Source organism: Sinocyclocheilus anshuiensis, unplaced genomic scaffold (genome assembly GCF_001515605.1).
Source record: "Sinocyclocheilus anshuiensis isolate Anshui unplaced genomic scaffold, SAMN03320099.WGS_v1.1 scaffold176, whole genome shotgun sequence".
Classification (NCBI taxonomy): Eukaryota; Metazoa; Chordata; class Actinopteri; order Cypriniformes; family Cyprinidae; genus Sinocyclocheilus; species Sinocyclocheilus anshuiensis.
In genome coordinates this window covers 137,105-147,315 of record NW_015555723.1, presented here as the reverse complement: position 1 = coordinate 147,315, position 10,211 = coordinate 137,105, and the positions used below count along the sequence as shown (strand labels likewise).

General features: G+C 35.8%; 1 protein-coding gene across 1 annotated transcript in view; it reads left to right on the top strand.

The window, feature by feature from the left end:
• The window catches only part of LOC107672563 (bromodomain-containing protein 3-like), an 18,581-nt gene extending 9,721 nt beyond the window's left edge, over nt 1-8,860 (top strand). The window contains exons 7-12 of the mRNA XM_016465803.1: nt 1,266-1,394; nt 2,395-2,583; nt 3,030-3,098; nt 4,575-4,792; nt 6,102-6,391; nt 8,575-8,860. Coding sequence (XP_016321289.1) covers nt 1,266-1,394; nt 2,395-2,583; nt 3,030-3,098; nt 4,575-4,792; nt 6,102-6,391; nt 8,575-8,693 — 1,014 coding nt within the window. The 3' untranslated portion in view covers nt 8,694-8,860. The remainder of the gene's footprint in view (nt 1-1,265; nt 1,395-2,394; nt 2,584-3,029; nt 3,099-4,574; nt 4,793-6,101; nt 6,392-8,574) is intronic.
• Nucleotides 8,861-10,211: the final 1,351 nt, after the last annotated feature.

Genomic DNA, 10,211 nt, shown 5'->3' with positions numbered 1-10,211 from the left:
ACCACACAGCATGTGAGTACTAAACTAAGTTCTCATTCACACACAAGTTTACGTTAAAAACACACATGAACTACAAAAACAGTCGGTTGTGTCTGTGAAGGTAAACAGCTGGGAAATATGTTTATTTTAGATTTGTGGCAGCAGCAATATACAATAAATAAATCAATAAATCCACTGCTCTCTTGTCTCCTCTGAGGCTGGGACTGTAAATACTGTTCTGTGCTCATTTGTGCAGCCAAAGACAGAACAGTTAGCATGCTTTGCTCAAAATTTCGTCATGGCATTAGAGCTGGTACACTGTTGTCGCTTGCGAAATCAAAATAACGGCGCCGTGGGTGGAAACTTACAGATAAAGGGGCGGTAATATTATAATGAGTTCTCTTTGCAACGTCACCAAGGGAGCGAAATCAGACGCGCTCGTTTTTGCAGAGGCTTGCAGAAAAAGGCTTACCAAAACAAAGTTACTGAGTTAGTCTTTTTCACGTTTCCTTGGTTGGTAGATGCACCGGGGACCTGATAATAGCACTTAAAACCTGGAAAAGTCAGATTTTCATGATATGTCACCTTTAATGTCCTAATGATTTTTGGCATAAAAGAAAAATCAATGATTTTGACCCATACAATGTATTTTTGGCTATTGCTACAAATATACCCCAGCGACTTGAGACATATATGTCACATATATGTTTCTATATTATATAATAAACTTTATTTTGAATTTTATATGTATATGCACACAGTAGTTTATATTATAACTTTATTATAACTAATTTATTTGAATTATTTCATGTGTGTATAGTAAATCATTCTAAATAATTGTATTGATTTAAATAAACTAACATTTATTAGTTATAGTTTCTTATATTTATATAATTCACTTTTCTTTCATTTAATTACACACGCGTACACACAAAGATATATAAAGATATAAATAAACTATTGAGTGTGTGTGTGTATATATATTTAGTTATTATATTTATATGGTAAACGTTTTATTTTAAAAGATCATTTATTTCTATAAAGAAAACTATTTATTATAGAGAGAGAATTCAGGTAAATTGGGACACTTTGCATTTTTTTTATAAAAATATCCCAATTATTCTGAATTCATCATATATACATTAGTTATTATATTTATATAATAAGCTTTTCTTTGAAGTGTTATATCCAAGATTTATTGTATGTTTCTTTAGTTTTTAAATCTTTAAAAAAAAAAATTACTTTTATAAAGCTAAACTGTGTCGCATGCAATTTCTCTTTTCCAGAAAAAGATGGACAGTCGAGAATACCAAGACGCCCAAAGTTTCGCAGCAGATATTCGGTTAATGTTCTCAAATTGTTACAAATACAACCCACCCGATCACGAGGTCGTTGCCATGGCAAGAAAACTCCAGGTGCGACGCTTGACACTGAGCCATTGTGCCTTATCATGTGCTTTCAGATCTCACCAATCATATTTGTCCATGTCCTGCAGGATGTGTTTGAGATGAAATTCGCTAAGATGCCCGATGAACCCGTAGATCAATGATTTTGACCCATACAATGTATTTTTGGCTATTGCTACAAATATACCCCAGCGACTTGAGACATATATGTCACATATATGTTTCTATATTATATAATAAACTTTATTTTGAATTTTATATGTATATGCACACAGTAGTTTATATTATAACTTTATTATAACTAATTTATTTGAATTATTTCATGTGTGTATAGTAAATCATTCTAAATAATTGTATTGATTTAAATAAACTAACATTTATTAGTTATAGTTTCTTATATTTATATAATTCACTTTTCTTTCATTTAATTACACACGCGTACACACAAAGATATATAAAGATATAAATAAACTATTGAGTGTGTGTGTGTATATATATTTAGTTATTATATTTATATGGTAAACGTTTTATTTTAAAAGATCATTTATTTCTATAAAGAAAACTATTTATTATAGAGAGAGAATTCAGGTAAATTGGGACACTTTGCATTTTTTTTATAAAAATATCCCAATTATTCTGAATTCATCATATATACATTAGTTATTATATTTATATAATAAGCTTTTCTTTGAAGTGTTATATCCAAGATTTATTGTATGTTTCTTTAGTTTTTAAATCTTTAAAAAAAAAAATTACTTTTATAAAGCTAAACTGTGTCGCATGCAATTTCTCTTTTCCAGAAAAAGATGGACAGTCGAGAATACCAAGACGCCCAAAGTTTCGCAGCAGATATTCGGTTAATGTTCTCAAATTGTTACAAATACAACCCACCCGATCACGAGGTCGTTGCCATGGCAAGAAAACTCCAGGTGCGACGCTTGACACTGAGCCATTGTGCCTTATCATGTGCTTTCAGATCTCACCAATCATATTTGTCCATGTCCTGCAGGATGTGTTTGAGATGAAATTCGCTAAGATGCCCGATGAACCCGTAGAGCCGTCCTCACCCAATGCGGTGTCGGCCACGGCAGTGGTGAGCAAAAGCACCGGCAGCAGCGAGAGCAGCGTGGACTCTTCCAGCTCCAGCTCCGACTCGGAGGAGGAACGGGCCACTCGGCTGGCTGAGCTGCAGGAACAGGTGAGTGGCAAACAGGTGGGTGTCACCACTTGAGGACCAAGATCCAAACCAAGGGTGGAGAGACAGGCAGAGGCCACACCCACTCCCCCTCACATTCACCACCACCTCCTCAGTCTGACTTCTTGTGTCAGAATCATTTGGACTTTTTTTGTTTTTCCTTAATGTCTCTTGTTTTCGTAATGTTTTGGAAACGACTGCCCATCTTCACCCTGGACTGAAGGTTTAACCCTCTACCGCCTCTGCAGTTTGTGTTGGCATCTTGGTATACATTGGCTTGCATGCTGTCAAACTTCAGATGACAATTTTTAATTTTGCTATCTCTCAGTGTCAAACATATTGATGTCAATTGTAGTTACTCTGCTCTCATCATTACACAGTCTGTTGTTAAAATACATTTTTGAGAATGACTATTTTGTCCGTTGATTTCACTTTGGCTTTTTTCCCAGCAATTCGCTGTGGAGCAGCCCAATGGTAACAGGGCGGGGACAAAAAACGGGTGTGCCAAACATTTTCAGGTGAATGATATTTTTACTTCCCGGTCCCCCACCCCACTAACTCCTTCATTCTTCTTATTTGAGCGGTAGAGGGTTAAGGTGGTGCTTTATGGGGTGTATTTGAGCTGGGCATCTCCCTCAAGTGAGCTTGCTTTGTCACTCAGCTAGTCTTTTGGCTCTGTTTCCCTCTTTGCTCTGTGAATGTCATTGACTGGCATGTTTGTCAGTGAGAATCCAAATTCTTTGCCGGGATGTGGTCTCCAGTGCTTCCAAATCATCATGGTAAAGTCTTTTTCATTCTTTAAAGGAGGTTTAATGTTGCCATGAAACAGAAGTAGAATGAATTATCAAAAAATTAAAAAAATAAAAATGTGTAGTGCAGAGATTTGATCCTGTCCATTGGTTGTTGATTGGATAGATGCAGATTTGAATATGAGCATGCAGTTGGTTGTAAAAAAGTGGCAGGGTTTAAGTGGACAAAATGATTGGAGAATAAATAATTAGTCAAAAAAAAAACAATGAAACTTGCATGGATTAATCCTTCACAATACAATCAGTAATTTGCATTTAGAAAATAGGGTGAATTACGGTTGGGCAATATGGCCAAAAATTTTATCACAATAAATTGACATTTATCACACTATTCAGTTACCATTAATGGGGAAGGAAATGCTTTCCACGCGTTTGTTAGACCTGGAGAATGAATGTAAACATAACTTGTTCATAACGCCACAGACTAGCTACATTTTAATAATTTTTTTAATTCTGTTTTATGATTTAATCTTTAAGTTTCATTGTGTGTTTGACTGTAGTTTTTCTCAAATTAAATAATGAAAAGCTGTTGAAGTGACTCTCAGAGCAGCTCTGGAGATGAAGTTCATGTTCTCATATATCGAGACGGCAGACTCTGAAAACACAGTGAGCGTCACACATTTTTGAGCTTGTGTAGTAGACGAAACTACGCCATTCATTCACACAAAAACACACACACACACACACACACACACACACACACATGAACACCAATGTTATTGCAGTCTTGATCAAATATTGTTTATTGCCCAGCCCTAGGGTGAATTTTCAATTCATGCCTAATTTAAACTGCTTACATGTGGGTTTTTCAGAAATACTGGACAAAGATATTGTCTTTGTAGAACTGTTTGATTAAGGCGCTGTGACATTTGAATATTTGGAATTTTAAAGTAGTTAAATATGATTATGCCCATTTTGTTTGCTAAGAATTCATAAGTGAACAAAAGTTTGCTGGGCTTGGCAAATGTTTCAAAATAAGAGTCCTCTTCTCTGGGGAGAGCATTTCCATGAAAATGGGAGATATGTAGGTGACAAATGTCATTCAGTATCCTTCAAACTCTTCCCTTCATCACCAGTCCCATCATCTGTCCCCGCACAGCTAAGATCCCAGTCTTTTACATTAGCCTCGATGCAGCATGCCCCATCCCCCTGCTTGCTAACCATTCCCTCCACCTTCCTCCTCAGCTGAAGGCTGTTCATGAACAGCTAGCCGCTCTGTCACAGGGTCCTGTGAGCAAACCAAAGAAAAAGAAAGAGAAGAAGAAAAAAGACAAAGAGAAGGACAAAGACAAAAGCAAGGTCAAGGTGGAAGATGACAAAAAGGCCAAGTCCTCACAAACGAATAAGCAAACTCAGCAGAAGAAGACCTCCGCGCGGAAACCCAACAGCACATCCACCTCGAGGTTAGCTTGTTTTCTACAGTTGAGATATTTACAACTAACTGTATGATACCTTTTTGATCCCATTTATAGTGGTTATGTTTTTTTGTTGTGTGATATCTAGAAAGAATGGTGACAGTTTGTTAAATATAATGCTTATATATTTATATGATATAATTTCAAATAATTAGCCATATAATTAGGCAACATTAGACATTCTATATTTTATTATGTAGGTCTTACTAGGCAATGGGATGTACACATTTGACATCATTTTTATTCAAATTCCCTCTAAAATATCTGAAATCTATGCAAACCTGTTTCCACCTCTGATTAAAAATAATAAATAAAATAGGTTAATAAATAAATTTAAAATTTATACATTTAATAAATTGCAACTTTTTCTCATAATTAGGACTTTACCGTTCAAAATATCTTTTAGGTTTTTGAAAGAAGTTTCTTATGCTCACCAAGATTGCATTTGTTTGATCAAAAATACAGTAAAAGCTGCAATCTTGTGAAATACTGTTATAATTTTAAAATCGGTTTAAAATTTTATTTATTTTTGTGATGCAAAGCTGAATTTTCAGCATCATTACTCCAGTCTTCAGTGTCACATGATCCTTCACAAATCCTTCTATGATGATTTGCTGCTCAAGAAACATGTCTTATTATTATAAATGTTGAAAATAGTTGAGCTCTTAATATTTTTGTAGAAACTGTGGTACAAAAAAAATAGCATTTATTTGAAACCAAAATCTTTTGTATCATTATAAATGTATTTAAATTCGCTTTTGATCAATTTAATGCTTCATTACTGTATAAAAATAATGATTTCTTTCAACAAAAGAAAAAAAATATATAACTGATACCAAGCTTTTGAACAGTAGTGTATGTCTCTTGCCATAACTTTATATATAATTGTGACTATCTTTCATTATTGCAGCTTATTTCTCTTTGACCTTGTTTCTTATTTTAAAGTTTATCTCTCACTCTGCGGAAACAGGCTTCCATAGAAAACTGAAGCTCCACAGAAAGGAAAACAAGGCAGACACTTGCTAATAGGCCAAGCAGGCACAATTATTAACCAATAATCAACTGAAAATATCCGCTGATTATTAGGCCTGCCTTGTACATGTTGGTCAAAGTTATAATATTGAGATATGACATCAGTGTAAGTCAAAGCAATGCAATAACACACAATGTTCCATTTATTGGTAGTAGTGGTGATGTGAGCATACTGTCACTATCTCAATCTCAGCATGCCAGTTCAGTCTTATGTGTAAAGTTAAGGTCACGAAGCCTTTGAGCAATCTACACCTCCAATCCACAGGCAACCGAAAAAGGGGGGCAAACCTGGCTCTGCAAACTACGAGTCTGACGAGGAGGAGTCTCTTCCCATGTCTTACGACGAGAAACGGCAGCTCAGCCTGGATATCAACCGTTTGCCGGGTGAGAAACTGGGCCGTGTGGTCCACATCATCCAGTCGCGTGAGCCGTCGCTGCGAGACTCCAACCCAGACGAGATCGAGATCGACTTCGAAACGCTCAAGCCTTCCACGCTGCGTGAGCTCGAACGATACGTCAAGTCCTGTTTACAGAAAAAGCAGCGCAAACCTTTACGTAAGTGCCTTTCTTTTCCTTCTCTGCAGATGTGTTGCTACTACAGTATTTTAGAGACCAGCAGCTCTCTTTTCTTGCCTGGTCCGTCTGCTCTAAAAGCTGAAATGGACTGTGCTATTTCCTCCTTTGAGCTGGGAGTACTCACCTTCTCCAATGTGTTGCATGATTTTTGGTGGATTATCTTACATGTGCTTTCCCTATTAATACCTCCAAGTGAAGCTTCAAGGGTTTAAAGAGTACATCAGTATAAAATAGAGAACATTTGATCAGACTATGAATTTCCAAATTGAACGCAGTGTACATGTAATTAATGTGCACACTGCACTACTCATACTTCATAAAGGAATATTCTGAGTTCATTAATAGTTAAGCTCAATCGACAGCATTTGTGGCCTAATGCTATTTAATGCAAAAAGTAATTTCTACTTGTCCCTCCTATAATAAAAAAAAAAAAATGACAGGGTCAGTCCATCAATGTTAAAATCTAGTGCTGCCAAACGATTAATCGCGATTAATCGCATCCTACATAAACGTTTTTGTTTACATAATATATGTATGTGTACTGTGCTTATTTATTATGTATATATAAATACACACACATACAGTATATATTTCGAAAATATTTACATGTATATACATTTATATTATATTATATATAAATATGTTTAATATATAAACATAATATATTTTTCTTAAATGTATACATGCATGTGTTTGTATTTATATATACATAACAAATATACACAGTACACACTCATTTATTATGTAAACAAAAACCTTTATTTTGGATGCGATTAATCGTTTGACAGAACTATAAAATACACACTGTTGTTTCAATGGAGTGCAATAGTGAACGCAGTGGTTCTGGAATTCATTCCCATTCATTTTTCCCATAAGGTTTTTAAAAACGTCTGTTCGAAGCCAAAGTTCTAAGCCATTAACCAAACCAACCAGCTACGCAGTGAATCACAACATTACAAACTTTGATTTGAAGCAAAAAGTATTTGAAAATCGGACAAAAAGACAATAGAGAAAATGAACAAGATGTAAACAATATATGTTAACATTGTTTTAGTTTGAAGAAAGTGCTTACTAACCTTTTCTGTTAAAGGTTATATTGAATTTCACTTTTTTCCCACAACACCAACTAAAAATTATGAGAATAACTTTACAACTCAAATATAAAGGTTTTAACAGAATAAGTTATGTAATTGTTTCATAAAATAATCTTATTTTTTTTTATCTTACAAAAAGTGGCTCCATTCACTTCCATTGTTAGTGCCTTAATGGAACCTAGATAATTGTTTTAAAAAAGAAAAAAGAAAATGAGGAACGAGTCTAAATGATTTTTTCTGGTTATATACAAATGCTGCCATTTGGCCTTAACTTGCATCAAACCTGATAGATTCCTTTAACACAAAGTTGTTAAAAACCAGTGTAGTAGAGTGCTTTTTGCTGCTTGTTGCCACGGCGGTGGGCTACGAGGGCAACCCGTTACTCACCGGTCACCGCTGTGTGTCTCCTGCAGCGGGCACTGGGAAAAAGAGTGCCAAGTCTAAAGAGGAACTGGTTCAGGAAAAGAAGAAAGAGTTAGAAAAGAGGCTACAGGACGTGAGCGGACAACTGAACAACAACAACAAGAAACCACCCAAAAAAGGTACCTGTGTGGTAGTGTGCAGATGTGAGCAGACAGGTGACCAAACTGGGTTAGATTTAGGAGGGCAGGATAAGAAAACAGAGATAAGGATAGGCTTTTTGCTTCACTAATTTGACTAACTTGATCAAAGGGCTTCTGTCAGACCTTCATATGAAATGCTATTCACACACTGAAAAGGGTTTGCAGGGTTCAACAACAAGGGTGGACTGCTGGCCCCAGTTTCAGATCACTTGTTGGGACTCTCTCTTACCATATTGGGTCAGCGCTATATTTTGCTATTTCTTTAAAGGGGTCATATGATGTTGCTAAAAAGAACATTATTTTCAAGACCAGTTCTTTGCTTTCTTTGTGCATGTCTCTGCTTTATCATAATACACAGCTGCAGGTGTGGGTAAAGGTGTTTAAGATAACAATATAGAGACAAAGCTCTTAACGGAAATGGGTTGCATAAAATATGCACCTTCAGTGTTCGTTTTTCTCACACATATTGAAGGTCGCAATCACTTGTCTTTCCTGTTCCCAGCAGAGAAGGCGGGGTCAGCGCAGGGGGGTGGGCCATCTCGGCTGAGTGGCAGCAGCAGTTCTTCAGATTCGGGCAGCAGCAGCTCCAGCGGCTCCAGCTCCGAGAGCAGTGACTCAGACTGAACTCCAGTCGGCACGCCACATACTTCAACCTCCTCTATTTTCTAACGAGTAGTGTGTGTTGTCATGATAGTATCTCTCTGAAGGCCCATTTTCTAAAGAGCTAGACGCATTGCAGATGGCAGAGGATATTTTAAAATAGTTTGTAGCATGCTCTTGGCTCAGACAAAGAGGAGAGTTGTCAAGCAGTTAGCAGTTTTAAGGTTCTCGCTGGCCCTCAAAGGGAAACGCCTGGTATCACCAGAGGAAAAAGAAAAAAAAGACAAAAAAGATTTTTTTTTTTTTTTTTTGAAAATCTGTCAGTTGTGGAGGTGAAACGGTTCTGTGTCCGTTGTTTTGTTTTTTCTTTCTTTCTTTCTTCTTTAGGTTGCTGCTCGTTAGATCCATACTGAAAACATGCATTAGTGGAAAAACTGACAAATGCCTGGCTGCATTTTTACTGATCGAGTAGCTACACAAAGTCTCAAAATCTGAAGGAACAATGAATTATCAGCTCTCTCACTCTTGTGTGGTTCTGTCATGTTGGCATGACTTTTCAACTCATTCCACATTTATTTTGCTGACTATGATAATACTCTTCATTGCTACCATTTTTAAGAGAATCTATTTATTTTTTTTAATCCAAAAAGGCACAAAATTATGTGTTTTCAACAGAAATGTTTCCAGTTAACCAGTTTAAATGTAAGAAATTCAGCTCAGCTTAACTCACTAGTACTCTAGACTGCATCAGGAAACGGTCAGTATAATTATTAAACCGTTTTCAGAGGCTTCGCAATAATTTTTGGCTATTTCAACTGTACATTTTCTTTTCCGATGCGGTCTCAGTATTTGATGTAGAATTATGTTGGAATTTTTCTTTGTTTGTTCGTTTTTAATCTATATCATACGCTCATTCGTTTGTTTTTTTTATTCGGATTGTCAACTTTATTTTATTTTTTTACTATTAATATGTAGGTTACCCTAGCCCTAACTCTCTCATTTCCTACGTTCTATCTGATATGCCTCATCTTTACTAAGTCCACTCATAGGACAATCAAAGTTGTGATTTAAATTCAGTATGTATGAAATGGGGGGGGGGAGATCAAAAATAATGGTAAAATACATTCAGATGTTAAAAACACCCACAAGGCTGCAGATTGGAATGAATCCGCCTCAGTGAAATTCTTCCATGGGGAAAACCAAGTGAAGACTAGCTTTCTTGCACAAATAGCCACTTAAAGGAGATTTCGGTTAAGAAAAAGATGAAATTGAGCATTTCTCTTTGAGAAGATTTCAAGCAGCAGTGCTAGATTTATTTTCAGAAGGATATGTGTTTGACAATAGTTATTTTTAGTTGAAAGTATTACAACTAATGTATGTTCTCAATTTTAATAACTTTATTTTACTTTAGTTTTTCTCAAATGGTGTATTGAATGCTTTCAATGGTACCTAGACACCTCTTGCCATGTATCCAGAATAGTTTGGAAATGGACCATGACTGATAATCTTTATAAAAAAATATGAATGTATTAGAGGTTATTT